The following is a 19,123-nucleotide window of genomic DNA, read 5'->3' as shown; positions in this document are numbered from 1 at the left end:
CCGAGTTTGAGGAAGCCTGCATTAGAATCTATCAATACATTACTATCATGGTTTAGAGAAAGAGGCCAAAGAGACAGTCACTTTTGTTTGACTTACATGCCTGGAAGTGTATATATTTAGTATCTGTGCAGCATGTTAGCTACTGGATTTTAGCTTGTGGCTGGTTTTGCTGATATTCAGCAATTGGGCTGAAGAGCTGGTACTACCTTAAATCTTCCTGAACATCACTGTAGTAGAGCTAGTGGTGGGGTGATGGTGGTATGGATCTTGTTTGTTAGATCTGCAAGCCAGTCTGAGAAGTTGACTAACAATGTTAACAAGATAGTTATGCCCTTTTTTTTTTTGAATTGGTTAGATTTCTTTAAAAATAAAAGTATTTGTATTTTAAAACACACACATACATACAACATACTGGTTTTGCATTACAGATGGTGGAAGAAAATGGAGTCCGGAAGGTTGTAGTTCTGCCACATTCTACTGAATACCACACTCCCATTCACCCTCCTCCTCCTCCTCCCCCACATGTGACGCATTATATGCACCCTCATCCTGCTATGATACCCCATCCAACTCATGCAGTGTATCCTCCAGTTCCGGGAGGGGAAATACCACCACAGTTTGTTCATCAGCATACACCACCGCAGCATCTTTATCAAGAACAGGGTAAGAAGTAGTGCCGTTATTAGCTTGCCTGTATTTAGAAGGTCTGATGCTTTCTTTGGGGTTGCTTATATGCCTTTGCAGCTGATGCAGATTGCAGCAAGTCTGTTTCCAAGTGGGATAAATCCACAACAAAACGAGTGCTTTGTGTGCTGTGTCTTCCCACTCACTTTTAGGCACAAACTCCCAAATGGTTTGGGTCCTATATAGCCTAGATGTGGCTTTCTAATTTACCTTCCTTCACAACATTTAAGAATCACAAGTGTTTTCTTCATTGCTATATACAAAGGCCAAGCAGCAAGAACATGCAGAGATGCATTCTTAGCAGCTTCCCCATCACTATTGATCTCATTTTTTGTAGGGCAGGGGTTTGCTGGCCTATTGTGCTTTTGGAGCCAGCCTGCAGCCTGTCTTCCTTGCTCCCTCCAAGCTGTTCACAGGAAATAAGGCTTTTAAAAGTGCTCCTAGTTGTGTCAAAACTTAGCTTTCATTTCCTAAGCATAATTATGCAGGGTGGGGAAGGACTTCCATCCTAAGGACAGTTGCCACCTCCCCATAACAATTAGGCATAAAGCACCAATTGTTGGTGGGAGCTTTTTACTTGGTTTACTGCTCAATCCCACCATGCTTGTTGAATTGAGCAAATCCTATGGAATAAGTGGGCTTAGGATTTCATACTTAATTGCCATAGCTGGCTCTTATCTTGCCCCATTCCCCTGGCAGGTGGAGTTGTTCCTTGCAAATCACAATCAAGTGGACTAGTGAGAGTTAGAAAGTTGAAGCTTGCAGTATTTCTTTCTTACAAAAAAAAGAAGAAAAGATATCATGGAACTTGCCTCTGTGCAGTACACAGTATTATGGTAGAAAACTGCAGCCATTCTTTCTCTTATACACATGTGCACATATGCTCTCTATGTTACAGTTATAAAATTAGCTTCCAAGAATAATTAGTAGCTACAATAGCTGTATTTGTTTCTTTTTATATACATTGGTTGTCTAATCTGGCTAAGCCTTGAAGGCTTTTACATTTGGTGGGAGGGGGAAACCGGATCATTGAAAATGAAAGTCTTGCCCTTTCTGTGTCCCATCTAATGGGCTCTCTTTGCTGGTGCCCCTATAGAGACCCGTTCCCATGGCAGAGCTAATTTTCCTCCGCGAGATGAAAGAACTCTCAAAATGCAGGAGCATTTGAAGAAACGGATAAGAGACCGACAGACTAGTGGAAACACAAATAATAAACCGAACAGCCCTCCTTCCTCACCTCAGAAAGTTAATAGTTTGTCCAGCGCCGGAGTTCAGAATGGACATGGAAAGGGACAGCAAGGGTCAGGAGGGCAAGGCAAGCAGAAGCAAGCAGGGAAAGCCAGGGAAAACCAAGCAGCCAATTCAGGAAAGGGAGGTAAGTTGGAACTTTTTAGGAACATGATGTGTGTTTCGTATAATATGTGTATTCTGCAGTGCAAATAAAATCAAATGGCAATGCATTCTTGTGAAACAAAGGAGGAACTACCTGTCTGTGTTCCTTTAGGGTTTAAAAATATGCATGTCAGCAATGTCAACAGTAGAGAACGTCAGACACGATGCAGCACATCTGTACAGTGTGTGGCAGTGTGTTGATTATGAACATAGATGACTGACTTGCAAGAGAGGGGAGCTGGATCCTAATGTTTTCACTGAAATGAAAAGCATGCCATTGAAAATGTTTTCTTCTACTGTTGTTGGCATCTTCCTATTTGCAGTCTTCCTTTGGAAAAATCCTTCTGTTTCTGTGGCAAATGGCCAGAGATGGTGGGCATTTCAGGGCAACAGGACCTGGGGGAGACAGGGACGATGGGGACGACACTGGTTCCCCCATCCCTGGTGTAACATGAGAGCACAAGAAGTCAGGATGCGTATACAAAAAATAAAGTATACATAGCAATCTAAAAGCAAATAAAAGTACCACATTTCAAAATTCTGTACAATATGCAATATGAAATATTAAGCCACTGTTTGGGAAAAGATTCAGGTTTCCTTAGACCACCTTTCCATTCTTAGTCCTCCCCTCCCAATCCCACCTCCTAATCGTCCTCTTTACCTTGATTCTTGCCAGTGAGAAGTGATTTTTTTCCCTTGAGGGACAGTGGAGAAAGCCTAGGTGAAGAGGTGTTTCTTGTATGAGGAAGTTAATTATTAGAACTTAGAAGCTTGAAGTAGAACTGCATTTGCTGGACTAGCTATGGCTGAAATCTGATGTTGTGTGCATTCATGCACAGCCGATGACAGGTGTGCCCAGTTGGACCTACGTTCTTGGTGAATTTACCCATACAATCAATCACAAAATTCAGTTATACCTTCTGGATTTCAGTGGACGTCACAAAGGGGACTTACTTAACAATACTGTATTGTGTACTGTTGAAGAGCAAAGGTTCGCATCCAAAGTACCATGGCCAAGTTCCCCATGCAGTGGGGTTTCCCACATCCTCTTCCTACTGTAGCTGTTTGCGCCTGCTGAAAAGCTGCTCCTGGGGGTCAGGGAACCCTTTAACAGTACACAGTGTGGTGTGGGGTCCACCTTCTGTGAGAAAAACTGTATTCTCTTTGCATTAGGGGTTATTTGGATCCAAGCCAGAATGTTCGCATACGGTAAATCTGTTACCCTGAGTAATAAATGCATGTGTGCTTCTCTGGATGTTGCTGCAGACCAGCTGAAGCATACATTTGCACCTACGCTCTTGAACAGCAGTACTTTCTTTCAGCAGTACAGTGCATCTCTGCCAGCTTGGTTGACTTTGCACAGAATTGGCAATGTGGGCATTTGAGAGGGTGAAATGGCTTACTATTAAAATAAACTACTGCTGCTTGAGAGCATAGGAGCAAATGCACTGTAATTCTTGCACTGTAGTCTCATTGCCAGAATTGTAGTTTGGCCTATCATGGAAGGAAGAAATGAAGCGCAAAGAGGAATCATTTGGATACTGTACTGTATTTACAATAAAAATAGATAGACCTCATTGGCAAGCTGAAAGAAAAAGGTACTTCATCTACATTCAGACCTGAACCTCAGTACTTATGAGGCTTCCCTGCTCCTGTTGACTTACTCAGTCCTCTGCATGAATTAGTATCCTGAACCTTGAGCCTTGGCAGGATAACTAGAAAAACTAACATGAAATTTATCTGAAAACATGAGTATGTATATGCATGGGTTTTGCTTTCAATCGTTTAAATGTTCCTTGCTGAAACTTTAGTCTTAATTATTGAAGGCATAAAATCTCATCGTATCATTCCTTCAAACTGTCTTCCCAAAATAACGTAGCTGATGAACAAGGTTACTGTTAAGACTTTTAGCACAGTAGAATTTTCAAATTCCATCAGTCAAAGGAAAAGCAAGATATGCACAGATTCTTGATGGTGTGAGTCAAATTCAAAGGAAGTCTGTGCAGCTCTGTTACTTCTGCACACTTTGAATATGTAGCTGATTCAGTGGTCAAAACAAATAAGGGCAATGAACTTTGCACAGCATTTACTGTTGTTCTAATAAGTGTCCTGATTTGGTTTGCAGTTAAATAAGAAATGTTTTGATGGGGGTTTTCATTTCCTCTCCATCTCACAATATGGTGTATGTTTATTGTTTTGTTTTCTTTAGAATCTGATACAGAATCTAGAAAATCCCAAGAACCCTTAAGCATCAATAAGCCTACAGTAAGTAGTGATCTATTTTAGATGTTATAATAAGCATGTGGCATATCTTTTCAAAATAGACATACCTGTTTTCAAAACCTGGCTCAAACAAGAGTTGTTTACAATACTTGAGAATGTGGCAGGATCCTCAGAAGGAAATGGAGTTTTCATAGTTGATAAGTAACTGTGGAAAATGACATTCTGTATGACTTTGCTATGCAAACTCTAGTGAATAGGTGGAAGAAGCAAATGGGTGTTTTCTGATCTTTGATATTGCAGTGGGGCATTTAGGGAAAAGTCAGCCATAGCTGTTCTCTGTATATAAGACACCCAGTTTAAGGGGTTTGAAGTTGGGCAACATTCAAGTTGAAAATATTTTGAAATCCTTGGTATGACAGTTATGGGGTTTGACACAAAGCCTGCTTAACTTAGGTTTTTTTGTGTGTGAATTTTGAACCAACTTCACAGCTGGGGAAAGAGGAGAATGAAAAAGGTTACATAACCAGGACAATCACCAGACCAAAATAGGTGACCAAATGTTTTATTTGACTGCCTGGATCTCTCTCGATCTCTCTCTCTCTTTTCTTTTTGTTCCTTTTTCCAATCCATGATATTTAAACTGATTCAGTAGTTTTTAATTTGGATGCATCTAAGAGTATATACGGGACGCAGGTGGCGCTGTGGGTTAAAGCCTCAGCACCTAGGACTTGCCGATCGAAAGGTCGGCGGTTCGAATCCCCGCAGCGGGGTGCGCTCCCGTCGTTCGGTCCCAGCGCCTGCCAACCTAGCAGTTCGAAAGCACCCTCGGGTGCAAGTAGATAAATAGGGACCGCTTACTAGCGGGAAGGTAAACGGCGTTCCGTGTGCTGCGCTGGCTCGCCAGATGCGGCTTTGTCACGCTGGCCACGTGACCCGGAAGTGTCTGCGGACAGCGCTGGCTCCCGGCCTATAGAGTGAGATGAGCCCACAACCCTAGAGTCTGTCAAGACTGGCCCGTACGGGCAGGGGTACCTTTAACTTTACCTTTACCTTTAAGAGTATATACAGCAGGGATGGGAAACCTTTCAACCTCCAAACTTTGTTGATCTCCCATCAGCTCCAGTAAACTTGAGCAATAGCCAGGGATGATGGGAGTTGTAGTTCAGCAACATCTAGAGGGGCACAGGTTCCCCCCTCCTGATCTGTGGGTAGTGGGCTTTCTTCTCTGAATCATCAGTACTGTCAACACATAGACTATACAAGAATAATGGGCTGCATTAAAAAAAATTGTTCACTATAGTTGTGATCAGCTTTAAACCTTGGAACTCATTTGCATAAACAACCACTTCCTTCTGAAGTGTCCTGCCTGTTCCCTAAGATTTGACATGGATGATGGTCTTTACATCCTGACTGTAGCTGGGGGCGGGGGGTGGGCTGGTTGGAATTTTCAATGACTGCACCTACCTGAATTGTGGAGTGTTCTTTGGAAGGCTCATTTATTCCTCCTGTCATTCACCACCTGCTTAAAACTTTTATTTAGATAGGATTTCTGCTTTCCTGTTCATTTTATAATGGCTGACCTATCGTATTGTTTTAAAGACTTTTATTGAATATTGTTGTCGTTGACATGATGTAAAATATAGCATGTTTTACATTGATTTGATTAAGAAAAGAATGGAGGTACTTTTTCTTGTATATAATGACAATGCTGTAGGAATCTTAGATAGTCTAAGACAGGTCAGGGGGCATGTGGGCCTCCAGATGTTGCTGGACTGCATCTCCCATCGTTCCTCACCATTGAGCATGCTGGCTGGCTTACTTTTTCTAGCTACGCAATTATAGAACAGTTAAAGGGACTGCTGTACAAAGGACAGTATTGGGTCTTGTCTGCTATTGTGAAATGAAACTGTTAATGCATGAACCAGACTTGGAAGTATTTTAGACAGAGTACTTCGACACAAATGTATGTTAAACCACCACCATGCATTGACTTAAAGAACTATAACAAAACTATAACAAAAAATGCAACCGGACCCAGCATTTCAACTTGTGTAGGGGAAGAATGCACCCACCTGCGTTTCCCCCCAATGCTTCTTGAATATTCTAGAAAGTCACATTATCCCCCCCCCTTTTTTTTATAGGTCTCTGAAATACAAGCTAGGTCAGCAGTTGTGGCTTGGGATCCTCCTTTTGTGGTGCAAAATGGCGAAACACATCTCACCTCTACGAAGTTCAGATACGAAGTGGCAATCACAAAGGGTGGTAGAAATGGAAAATTTAAATCATTTTATGTGTAAGTCCAGTTTCTTTATTTTACCACACAACTTATCTCAGCTGACACCTTGCTCACTTTCCATAGAAAATATTTTAGACAGAGTTGATGGATTTTTTCCAGTGCTGTTTTTCTAAGGACAGCCTAGAGGCAGAATCTAACGGAGCTTTGTAAATAGGCCCACATAAGTTAGCCTGCCCCCCTCCCAACTAAAAAATAATTCCTGCAGATGAGGAATGGAGCACCTAATCTCTCCTTTGCCAGCCAGTTCACTCACCTTCATGGAATTCTGCTCCTACAATTCCTGATATTCCTGGGCAATGAGGAATTGCATGCAGACAAATGCTAAATTGTGATGTCCTGGGAGATATAAGTTTTGAGATACCAATCCGACATTGTGGGAAACTACGTAGGATATGCTTAAAAGAAAAATGGCGTTGTTGCTTGCATAGGGTGTTGTTGTTGTGGAAACTATCTAATTCTCACTATCATAATGGGTTCTTCCTTTTGCAGGGAAGAAGTGATGACTTTTACTCTTAATGATCTCAGACCGGCAACCGATTACCATGTCAGGTGGGCACCAAGAACAAAAGACTTGAGAACACAGTAGTTGTTGTTAAAAGTAGCTGAATTGCCCTGCATATACCTCCCTTGTTTGAAGTTGCTTAAAGATATAAGGGTTTGGAGAAGGTGGGGGAAGGCAGGTGATAAAACTGAAAAGCATAGGGATACAAATGGTGCAATAGATCTTTTTCTTTACTGTTTTTAATAATGCTTCTGGAGTTGCATCAAAATACAGTGGTGCCCCGCAAGACGAATGCCTCCCAAGACGGAAAACCCGCAAGACGAAAGGGTTTTCCGTTTTCAGAGGTGCTTCGCAAGACGAATTTCCCTATGGGCTTGCTTCGCAAGATGAAAATTGACGAAAATTTTTGAGGGTTTTTTTCGCTCCAAAACCCTTCTTTCTGAAGCGCTAAGCTGCTAAAAGCTTTTTAGCAGCTAAACCGCTAATCCCTTAAGCCTTTAATAGGCGTTAATAGCCCTTAAACTGCCAATAGCGCTAATCCGCTAATGGGCTTGCTTCGCAAGGCGAAAAAACCGCAAGACGAAAAGACTCGCGGAACGGATTCTTTTCGTCTTGCGAGGCACCACTGTACTAGACCAGGGCAAGCGATTTTATTTGGTCAGGCATTTTAAACTGGTTTTATAGCCTCTGACCGCTTTTTTGTTTTATAATTTGTGCCTCTCATTTTTGTTGATCGATCTATATTGATTTGCATTGTAATGTGTTATTGCACATGCCCATAAAGCTACCATTCCCTGTGAATCCATCAGGGTGAAGAGTTGTTTAGAAAGTTTTACATAAATAGATATCAAATACTACTTACCCCCTGCAAAATATTTTCCGCTGAGCCTCAGTACCACCCTAAGTTGTGTTAGGGTACTTGCAAAACTTGCATTTGGGGGCAGAGTTACCCAATATAAAAAGTAACCACAGAAGAGTATTGCTGCTTGGTGGCTAGATTATTCCCAGCTATGACATAGTAGTGAGGCTCTCAGTATAGGGAAGGCCAAAATGTAGGCAAGTGTGTTAAGTGTTCCAACCAAATTCATTAAAGACGTGAAGATGCCTTCTTCTAATCCAAGTGTGGCTATTCTTTATGCACACGCAGAGGACTAGAACCAAGGCATATTCCTTATTGAAATAGGGAAAAGATTGTTATCTTCTCCTACATATCAAGCCTGGTGAGACACAGGCAATGGGTTCCTGAAGGAAAAGTGCAGGGGGGGGGGAGTTCTGTTGTGCTTTGAAACTGTTCTTAGGTAGGGGTCAGACCTGTAACATGGTAGGAATGTTATGTTTGCCAAACGCAATCCTACAAGTGACTGTGACTCAAATCATTATGACCAACCACAGTCTCAACTTTCAGATCTCAGTTCCATTAGGAAAACTTCCTTAACTTTTTTTTTTTTTTTAATCATACAGAGTTATAGCCTCAAGTAGTACCACAAAGGAAGCGGTTTCAGAGCTGGTGACTTTTACTACAGATAGTTGTGAGCCAGACCCTCCAGCTGCACCGAAAGTAATCAACAGAACCAAAAACAGCCTGAATTTACAGTGGAAGGTAACTGAAAAGCCAAAACGGATTTTAAACCAGGGTATTTTTTAATAGCAAGATTTATAGCGTATCTTATGTAAATCCAATTGTTCCTCTAATTGTGAATTCTGTGATATAGTGCAGACAGAAATGGAGCTGAAACAAGGCAAATGAGAGGGAGGCATTGCCATGCTTAGGAGAACCCTGTGGTATGCAGAAGTACAAAAAAGGGAGTGAGTTTGTGTGTGCACAGTGAGGATTGAGCATGTTCAGGAACATATAATGCTGGGTGTCAATTGGAAAAGAAAACACTGGGGAAGTAAAGTGACCTGCTTCAAATCCCTTACAACTTGGGTGAGGGACAGCTTTCACCCTGAGAGCAACATTTCAGTGATGGGCAAGTGAGCCAAAGGCAAAAGTGGGTTTAGCAGCAGTTGCAACTATTACATTTGGACTGTAGGCTACATTCCGGCCATGCAAAAGCCAAAAGCTTCTACATGCAAACATGCACTGCCCCCACTTCTATCTTCCATCCAGGCAAGTAAGAGGCATTAACTTAGTCCAAGGACATATTGCGTCCTGGCAAAGTCAACAAGAGGAGGGCTTGGAGCAGGGCTAGTGAGAGGCACGGCCTGAAAAGAGTCCTGAGGGCCAGATAAGAAGCTTCCTGAGTTTGAGTTTGCTCACCTCGCTTTGTAGTATCCAGGAGGAGACTGGCTAGCTGGCTCGCTGCGCGGGAACACTCACATTAGCGGATAAGGATGCGCAGCAACATTGCATGTCCTACTTACTTAAACTGAATCCCGTTTAAACAAACAAACATACTGCATGTTAAGTTCAGTAGGATAAGGTGTTGTTCTACCTGAGGCGTTAACCTCAATGATGAATGACAAGGAGTGTGTGAAGAAGGACTGGAACCCTCCTCCCCTCCCCTCTGAGCAAAGCGTAAGTACATGCAAGCATGCATAGGCCTCACGGATTAACTGAGAGTATGGAAAAATTTTAGTACATCCTAATGAAACTTGATACACAGGTAGATCAGGACATAACAGTTCCTAGAAAAATCAGATGTTCAACATTACTGTAGACTTCTCACTCAAAACACGGGCTTAAAGTATAACCTAAAAAGGTTTCCTTGTGAATCATCTTGCAATCCTTTGGGGGGGGGTAAGGTGTATGTATGTATGTATGTATGTATGTATGTATTGGGTGTACAGTCCTTTTTTTCTTAAGAAATGTTTAGGGGTACTCTCATTTTCCTACTCATATTGAAATACTGCCTCTCAATGAGGCCAAACTTAGATTCACAAAATGTTTAGGGGTATGCATACCCCTGCGTCCTCCCAGAAAAAGCACTGGGTATATGTGTGTGTGTGTGTGTGTGTGCGCGCGCGCGCTAAAGAAAATCACTCACGTTTCTTGCTTGCCACATTCAGAGTACACAGTCCTCTTCAGAATAAGTAGTTGCTGCTTGTTTCTGAATGTGCATTTTCCGAGACAACACTTAAGACCATTGCTGTTGACTCTGAAAGTGTATCCCAAAATGGTTCCGTTACATCCAGAAATCTGAAACTGGGTGCCTCTGTAGGTCAAGACACACTTAATTACTAGTGAATCTAGTAGACAGAACTGTAGGCAGCAAACCTACCTTCTAACAGAGGCCAACACTCCATTGCAGAACAAGCCACAAACTGAACATAGGATAGAATATTGAGCTACATAAACTACGTTACTGGGGATGTAGGGCAGTGCGTCCAATAGCAACTGGGAGCATACATTCTTCTGCTTGAAAAAAATACTAGTTTTCAATATACTGGTTATAAATGTACATATGCATGCATGCAATAGGTTTATGTTATGTTATTGATTCAGGATTGGCAGACCTATTACTTATTAGGATAGAGAGCTAGAAATTTGCCTCTTTCAGCGGCTAGGCAAAGTAAAGCTTTCCCTTTCCCCCTTTTTAGACCTCCAATGACAATGGCTCCAAAATAACTAACTACCTTTTAGAGTGGGATGAGGTGAGTTCCTTATTTCAGAATCAATATCCTAATCTTGTCATACTGAAATTGTATGTTGCTCAAGTCCTCTCTTTTTTGTACTGGCTAATGGATTGCTCTGTATTTGTGTAAGATTAATAACAGTCTTCAGTATAGCACTGAGAGATCCTCTATAATTGGAAATATTGCAGGTAGGGGTGAGAATCCTATAAGGTTGCCATCTTGTCAGGGAAGTGGTTTTAACCATTTTTATGGAATGTTGAACCAGGGCTACTGGAGGGATAAAAAAACTTGTTAGCACCTTTGTTTGAGTGTTAATACCCATGTATTAACTGCTTCAGATTTTTTTATGAACAAATTAAGGATTGTGTTGCCCCTGGTGCCTTGGAAAGTGCCACGTAAAGAATTAATAGAATAACTAAGTACTTCAGAATCATTGTAAACCTGCAGAAATCTGGCAAAGGCTAGCAGGCACCCTAGTCAGATAGAAAAGATTTATTTGATCCCTACTCATGCAGTTCTACCTGTTGTCGTATGGTTACTGCCCCAGGGAAGTAAATCCCATGATACTTTGAAGTGCATGTGAATGTGGCCCAGGCAACAGGTTTTCTGAATTTCACTCCCCCCCCCCAAAAAAAAACCAACCCTGAAAATTAGAATCAGAATTCAAGTATGCCTACAATTATAAACATTTGCAGTTGTTATAGGATCATAGAACCTTGGTTCCTTTAGTCAGGAATCTCAACATTTTTCTTCCCAGAGGCCAAGAGCAAAGAGCTCAATTAGGTGTTTAAACAATTTCCACAATTTTGGTTTATAGGCATCAGACATGCCACTGCATACTAGTCACAGAGAAACAACAGCAAACGAGAAGCTATCTGTTTTTATTCATTTAATAAATGTAATAGCTGCTGTTCTAAACATAGCATCTTTCCGCAGTGGCTTGTATTATTTGAAACCATATTGATATAGAACACTATAATAGCAACAGGTTTTAAAAAAATCATCCAAATGCTTCTGAATCATTGGATTAATTTCAGTATGTCACAGGCAGCCATTCCAACCATTGCCTCCATACCCTGCCTTTTTTTTCCTTTTTCCTTTTTGCTTCCTATAACCATTGGGCTAGTAATTGTAGGAAACAGGAGAATGGACCAGGTGGACCGTTTATTCGCTGGGCCATTAGCAGGGCTGCCCTTATGCACTCATGTAACATGATGGAATGTTCCTGTACAAAACAACAACACATTTGCTCCAAACCATTCCCTTGGGGCAGTTTTAGCCAATATGTTCCCTTGATGCACCTTTTCTATGTTAAAGGATTTTGTTTTGTAAATGAAGGAGAATTTTGTGTGTGTCATGTAGAGTTTTCACAGAGCTAGTTAGCCCTTGCCTTAATGGGCTATCTGACTTCATTTTTGTTTCTCTGAAAAGGGGAAGAACAACACATACAAGGAATGCTACTACGGTCATCTGAAGCAGCACAAAATTACCAAGCTGACCCCCTCCACAAAATTTAGATTCAGGTTGGCAGCCAGAAATGACATCGGGATAAGGTAATAGCGGGTTGTGCAATTTTTTGCAGAGTTTCCATTCCATTCTTAACAACGCAAGTTCTTGCTAATCTTTTGACTCCTCCCTGCAGTGACTTCAGCGAAACATTGGTATGTTACACACTTGGAATTGTCCCCCCACCACCTCTGCCTCCTAAGCTAAAAGAAGCAGGGGTAACTTGGTTATCACTTGAATGGAGTCCTCCGGCTGGAGTATCCGCAGATGACTCTCTGACTTACGTTTTAGAAATGGAAGAAGATGGTTCGGTAAGCTTCTGGTGCTTGGAAGCAGGGAGAATAGAAAGGAGCAGCTTCCCTCTGGTGCAGATTAGAATGTTGCCTAGCAAATAATTACATGCTCTCTCATTCAGACATCCCAGTGGAGTTGGTAGTAGACTATCCCTGAATCTTCCAGGACTAATTTAATGCTGAGTTGTTGTTGCTCAGGGGTCCAACCTATAGAAGGTAGGGGCAAAGTCCAATGAGTAGGTAAACATCTAATACTGAAGCACACCTAAAGGCTGTCATAGACTTTGTAGTCACTGTGATCTTGTGCAGCCTATGTGGGTTGTAGTTGATGAGCTACAACTCCTATTGGTGCCAGCAAGCAAGCATAGCCAATGGCTCAGAGTGGGACATAGACTGACATGAACTGGGGCTACCCTGATCTGCTTCTTTATTTGAGATGATAGTTTAGATATCACTTACCTTGGGGGGGGGGGGGGTTCCTGTTATGATAGATAGCATATAACTCTATCTGTGGGGCTAATGCATCTATATACCCTGGGTACAAGGATTGGACCTGCCGACATTAAAAACCACAATTGTCACAGTTGGCTTTATGCATATATAATTCATTCAGTGGATATTCTCTGTTACAGTTTTATTACTTTAAGGAATGTTTAACATCCTCTTCCTTGGTGTAAGAAAAATGTAGTTACTGCATGTGCACATACCAATGTCCCCTTTCTTCATCTTCTTCCCACCCCAGAATTATGGTTTCCAAGCAGGGTACAACGGAGATGAACTTTCTTGCACTTTAGAAGACCTTACAAGGAGCACTTCTTATAAATTCAGAGTATGTACCAAATTCACGCATTATTAAGTAGTACTTAATCATATTTGTTATATTTATATGCATATTTATATGTAGATACCAGGAAAGCCAAACATCCGCTATGAGAAAATGCAGCATCTCCTGGGGTTTTTGTAAGGAACCCTTCAGTGTAGTCCAGATAACTGACTTCATTTAGTTATAAGAAAAAATACCAAGATAACTTGAAATGCTCTTAAAACCTTGAAATACCTTCCTCTGTGCTGGCAGATTCTTCACTTCATAGGAGATCCAACAGCTATCTAATGTTTTCTGTTTGCTATCACAAGAGCCCCACAAGAGCACTAGCAGATGGTAGAGTTTAAAGGTTGTGCAGCAAAGGAATCCCGACACAGCATAGTGCCAGCAGGAACTTGTTGTGCAACATTATTTGGTGCTGTATTAGTGTTTTCCCTTGTGCAACAACTGCGCAACAAGCATATCACTAAGTGATTTTAACCCAGCGCTACGCTGGATAACACCGCCTGGCTTTTTTGGGAGGGTGGGGGCAGAAAATGGTGAGAACCCCCGGGCCTGTTTGCAAGGCTTCCCTTTGAACACTTCAGTTTCCTACCAAGTCATCCTTTGTGTCTCATCCTTCTGCCCACCCACGTAACTATCAGGACCATTCACAAATCCCTTTCCTCAAATAGTAATGTTATTGTCTTCCTTTTTAAAAGAGAGTAGGCTTCTAGGTGACTGCAAGTACTGGGGAGCAGCAGCCTTTGCCGTGATTTTCTGCTTGCAGGCTTCCCAGAGGCATGTGGCAGCCCATTCTGAGAAGCAGGATGCTAGACAAGATGGATCATCTGCTCTGCTCCAACAGGGCTCTCTCGGTGATCTTTTTATAGAGGCATTTGAATGCAAGCTTGTTTGTTTTTAAGCTGATGTTTGTTCTGTTTGTGTTGTGACAGGTGTTTGCTCACAACAGTGAAGGTAAAAGTGGCCCCAGTGAGGTAGTAGAATTCAGCACAATCCCCGACAAACCTGGACCTCCAAGTAAACCAGCTGTAAAGGGAAGGATCCATTCACATAATGTGAAAGTTACCTGGGGTAAGTGAACTTTAACTTTATGCAGTCAGGTCTCTCTCTTCCCCTACCACCCACTCCATCTGCACCGTTGCATAAAGAAGAAGAAGAAGAGTTAGGATTTGATATCCCGCCTTTCACTCTCTTTAAGGAGTCTTAAAGCAGCTAACATTCTCCTTTCCCTTCCTCCCCCACAACAAACACTCTGTGAGGTGAGTGGGGCTGAGAGACTTCAAGGAAGTGTGACTGGCCCAAGGTCACCCAGCAGCTGCATGTGGAGGAGCGGAGACGCGAACCCGGTTCCCCAGATTATGAGACTACCGCTCTCAACCACTACACCACACTGGCTAGTAAAGAAAAGACACTGGCTACACTTCAACTCTCTGCCTTTGCTGATTCTGTATGAGCATGTAATTAACTGCACAGAAGTAATGAGCAAGAGGCTCATTAGTCTGGGCTGATGCATTTTATGATTGCCTGGATCGCTGCCTGTTTAGCATGCATGTATAGATGTGCAGTATTGCTCATAATTCCTTTTTTCTTTGCTTCCCACATGGAAAGAGGGGGGGGGGGACCTAGCTCCTGCATACACTGCACCTCATCTGGTGCATGGCCATGTGTCACTCAATGGCAAACTTTCAAAACAGTACAGATATTTTAACTTGGAAAGGCTCTACAGTTACCTGGTGGAGGGCTCGGGATCAAACAAACAGTGGGTCATTTTTCAGCTCTGACTCCTTTTTCTGAGCACAGGTCTTTATTTTGACCAAAATTCCATTTTGGACCAAGCAGTGCACCACCTGTTATAACTTGTGATGGAACTAGTTGTATTTATTTAAAACCATGAGTTTCTTTTCATTTCTAAATTCTGCCTTTTCTATAGATCCACCAAAGGATAATGGAGGGTCAGACATCTCCGTGTATGTTCTAGAAATTTCAGAAGCATCAGTTGGTAAGTGACCGAACATGTTAAATGATTAGCTTAGTTATGATCATGTCTGTGTTTCACTTCTGTACGTGACAGGGATCACTCCTGGATTTGTCTAACTTAAAACTTAAGAGATAGTAATTTTGTTTTGATATATCTGCACTCACTTTTTAGCCAAGACTGGATCCTCGAGTGACTTCTTAACCATTTATAACCATTGTGTGCTGCCAAGCACAAGCCTGAAAGCAGCAAATGTTTGTCATCTGTGGAAGGACTTTCCTTTGCCTGGAATGAAAATCTGCTCCCAGGGACTCACTGAGGACAGCCCTATCCATGTCCTCTCCTTGGTCCTCTTGGTGTTCCAGTTGCCACACTGCTATTTGTAATGTTGCGAAAGTCCATTTCCCTCTTTCTCCTCACCCCCTGACTGTTGATTGATATTTCATTTTTCTCTTAGGGAGTAAATGGGAAGTAGCATGTAGTGGTTCCATGAGAGAACATGTATGCACTCAGCTCAGCCCTGGTACGTCATACAGACTAAGGGTCTTCTGCATTGGTAGAGGTGGCCAAAGCCAGGTGAGCAAGGAAGTCCCTTTTAAAAACACATGGGGGGAGGGGGATGTGTGTATTTCACCATACACAGCAAGTGCACCGAAAGCTGCAAAATTTGTTATTATCCATAGAATTCAATATCCTTAGAATATCCATTTTCATCTAGTCATTTTAATTAAATATAAAAAAGCAGGTTTATGGCCTCGCAGGGCTGCAAAATATGGACTTTAAAAGTAGATGAGCAGTGTCTTATCTTACTTATTGCACACAAAGGAACTCAAGGTGACGTTCACATGGGTCAGACCTGCTGGGTGTCAGCAGCTTTGTTGCATCATCTACCTTCAAGACTGTGCTCCTGGGTCCATGGTTGAAATCGTCACAGTTAAGAAGGATTGCTACCTACTGGAATATAGGACCCGCCCTATTTCACTGTCCTTCCACATGCAGAATACATCACGATAACAACAAAAATGGAGGTTTAATGAAGGTGCAGAACTTGGGTTTAGCTTGGCGCAGACTTGTCATGTTCTGAAGGCAGAGTTAACACACACACAGAGAGAGAGCACTGCTTGAAAGAACATGTTGGAAGTGCATGTGAAACGGATGCTTTGTATTTCGACACCTGTAAGCCAATATGTATCTTCATTTCTAGGCCTCTGATATACTCATTGTTCAGACACCAGCTGTTCCTCCTGGGCCATGTAATTCTCCATATCTGGCTGCAAGACCCAAGACCAAGGAACTCAGTCTTATTTGGGGTAAGATCTGGCAGGAAATGGGGGGGCATTCACTTGCAAGTTGGATCAGCAAAAAAGGCGTAGATGATATTATTATTATTATTATTAGATACCTTCCTCTACCCCAGGGGCTCAGAGAGACATATACTAGTTTTTCTAAATATTAATTGTTTAGAATGCAGAGCCAGAGGCCAACCAGCTCAAACATGGCCAGAAGCCCATCACCAGCCTGATCCCCCAAATCCAATAACCCAGCTTATAGCTCTACAAACTCAATAGATTTAAAATCGTAGGTCAAGGCATTGTACTTTGGGTAGATGAAGGTGGTGAACAGCTTCTACAGGTAGTTTGGCTCCCAATTAAAAGTTGCACTGCCATTGCCTGCTCATCACTAAAATACGGCCTTGGGCTCCTGCAGAGAGGGCAGTGAGCAGTGTTGCTGTCACAGTCATAACAGAGGAAAACTATATTTTACAGCCATAATTTGGATTGGGAGGGGTTAACAGCACCATGCCAAGGGCCCCCTGAAGTTGGCACCAGCCCTGCCCAAGGGGCTCACAAGGCTGGAAGGAGCCAATAAAATAAAAGTTGCAATCTAAACATCAAATATCTATTTTTATTTTTAAAAAATCAGTATCACATCATAAATATCTTGTGCAGAAAACCATACAAAGTGGGCTGGGTTGAGCTCAGCCTGGGTGGTGCTGGGGTCTCTGGACCTTTGTCCTAAGAAAAGACTTCTTTCCAGCAGCCTCACCAACTTTCCCTGACAAGCATTGGCAGCGGCAATCATAAGGCAATAAAAGTAACTAACAACCACTCATAGCTGAGGTTACATTTTCTTCAGAAACATGACTTGTATTCATATTTTACAGATCCCCCTGCCATGGATGGGGGTTCAGAGATAACAGAGTACATTCTGGAAATAGCAGAAGGTGACAGAGATGAACGGAGGCAAATATACCGGGGCGAGATGCCAGAATGCACAGTGAATGGTCTCATTCCTGGGAGGACATACTGTTTCTGGACACAAGCAGCCAACAAAGCTGGGGTATCTCATCAAATTCTTTTTTCATAGAATATAGAATTCATCTGTTGGGTAGGTTGTAGAAGCAGGGAATCCAGATCAGGGTATGCATTGTTATCATTTTTGCATGCCTTTAAATCTGAATTTCATATAGTTTTGAAAACTTGTCTGGAAAGGTTGAATTTTGGCCAGTGTTTAAATATTTTCCCCATGCAAGCATGATGACCTGGCCACAACTATTTAGGCAGCACATGTTACTGTCATCCTCCCACACCATATTTCAGGCTTAATAAAGAGCTTAGCTTGCCCTTTTATCTGATGCACCCTGGCAATGCCTCTTTTTGTTCTGACCTCCATTTCCAATTTACTTCAGCTGCCGCCACTAGTTGGGTCATTTTGAATTTGAAATGGAATCTGAGAGATCCCAAACAGCCTTGGCAAGCATTGCTTGTCTTGTTGCCCCCACACATCTGCATCTGCCTAAAATATGCCTGGGGAATGGAGTTTGTAAATGTTCTTACCTGCCTGGTCTTCTGGTGGTGATTTTTAATCCAGGCAAATGACTATATACCATTCTGATCTCAAAGCAGAAACAATTGCCACTGGTTGAAGGACTGGTGCCTGTTTCAGTTTGTTTGTTTGGTTTCTGCAGAGAATTATTTCAATCTAGAAGGACATTCTGTGTCAGTTACTAAACTTTTATTTATTCTCTAATTTTAAAATCATTTCGGCCTGAATATATTAAAGCATCTTTTCCCATTCTTGAATGCACCTGAGAACTTTCTTGGTTTTCCCTTTTAAAGTGAAGGAGAAATAAATGGAGAACTAGATGGAAAGTAGCTTGTGAGAAGGGAAGATTCTAGAGGCTTGCCTCTGCAGTCTTTCACTCAGCCTTTGCAATTGATCACTTGCAGGCTTCCCCCCCCCCCCCCCGCCCTAGCAGATTGGAGGTTCCCAAGAGCCAAATTGGCCTAAGGGGAGCTATGGTCTCTCTGGCAGTAACTACTGCAGGAATCCTGAATCCCTTTCCTTGAGTAAACGTGAAGGGCAGAACATAAAGAAACCAGTAGGTTTTCAGGTGTCGCTGCTCTATAATGGCTGCCTCTTCCTATGTACAGTGGTACCTCAGAAGTCGAACAGAATCCGTTCCAGAAGTCCATTCGACTTCCAAAACGTTCAGAAACCAAGGCGCGGCTTCCGATTGGAAGCTCCTGTAGCCAATCGGAAGTCGAGTTGGACGTTCAGGTTCCAAAGAACGTTTGCAAACCAGAACACTCACCTCTGGGTTTGCGGCGTTCTAGAGTACCAGATGAGTACCAAGGCATTCAACAACCAAGGTACGACTCTATTCAGATTATATGCCTGATGGAATCGTACTAGAAGATGTATGTGTACCTTCATGCAAACTTAGTAGATCAGTATAAGATGCAGCTGTGCTACATTGCTAATATGTCAATCACCTCTTATAAATGAAAATAGAACAGGATAGCTCAGTTGGTTAGACTGTAGTGCTAATAATACTTAAGGTTGCAGG

General features: G+C 42.2%; 2 protein-coding genes across 2 annotated transcripts in view; one reads left to right on the top strand and one right to left on the bottom strand.

Moving 5' to 3' along the window:
• LOC310669583 (growth hormone secretagogue receptor type 1-like) overlaps positions 1 to 19,123 on the bottom strand; it is a gene marked incomplete at both ends in the record, with an annotated part of 81,966 nt that overhangs the window by 38,823 nt on the left and 24,020 nt on the right. The window lies entirely within an intron of this gene.
• The window catches only part of LOC310669452 (fibronectin type-III domain-containing protein 3A-like), a 36,636-nt gene that overhangs the window by 7,164 nt on the left and 10,349 nt on the right, over positions 1 to 19,123 (top strand). The window contains 15 exon segments of the mRNA XM_083423491.1: positions 429 to 663; positions 1,781 to 2,059; positions 4,286 to 4,341; positions 6,441 to 6,592; positions 7,085 to 7,144; positions 8,559 to 8,697; positions 10,638 to 10,691; positions 12,105 to 12,226; positions 12,316 to 12,490; positions 13,215 to 13,301; positions 14,231 to 14,369; positions 15,229 to 15,297; positions 15,731 to 15,849; positions 16,478 to 16,583; positions 17,438 to 17,613. Of these exon segments, the coding sequence (XP_083279617.1) occupies positions 429 to 663; positions 1,781 to 2,059; positions 4,286 to 4,341; positions 6,441 to 6,592; positions 7,085 to 7,144; positions 8,559 to 8,697; positions 10,638 to 10,691; positions 12,105 to 12,226; positions 12,316 to 12,490; positions 13,215 to 13,301; positions 14,231 to 14,369; positions 15,229 to 15,297; positions 15,731 to 15,849; positions 16,478 to 16,583; positions 17,438 to 17,613 (1,968 nt within the window).

Source organism: Podarcis tiliguerta (assembly GCF_965153285.1).
Source record: "Podarcis tiliguerta genome assembly, chromosome: Z".
In the NCBI taxonomy this organism is placed as follows: Eukaryota; Metazoa; Chordata; class Lepidosauria; order Squamata; family Lacertidae; genus Podarcis; species Podarcis tiliguerta.
This window is presented reverse-complemented; position numbering and strand designations above follow the sequence as displayed.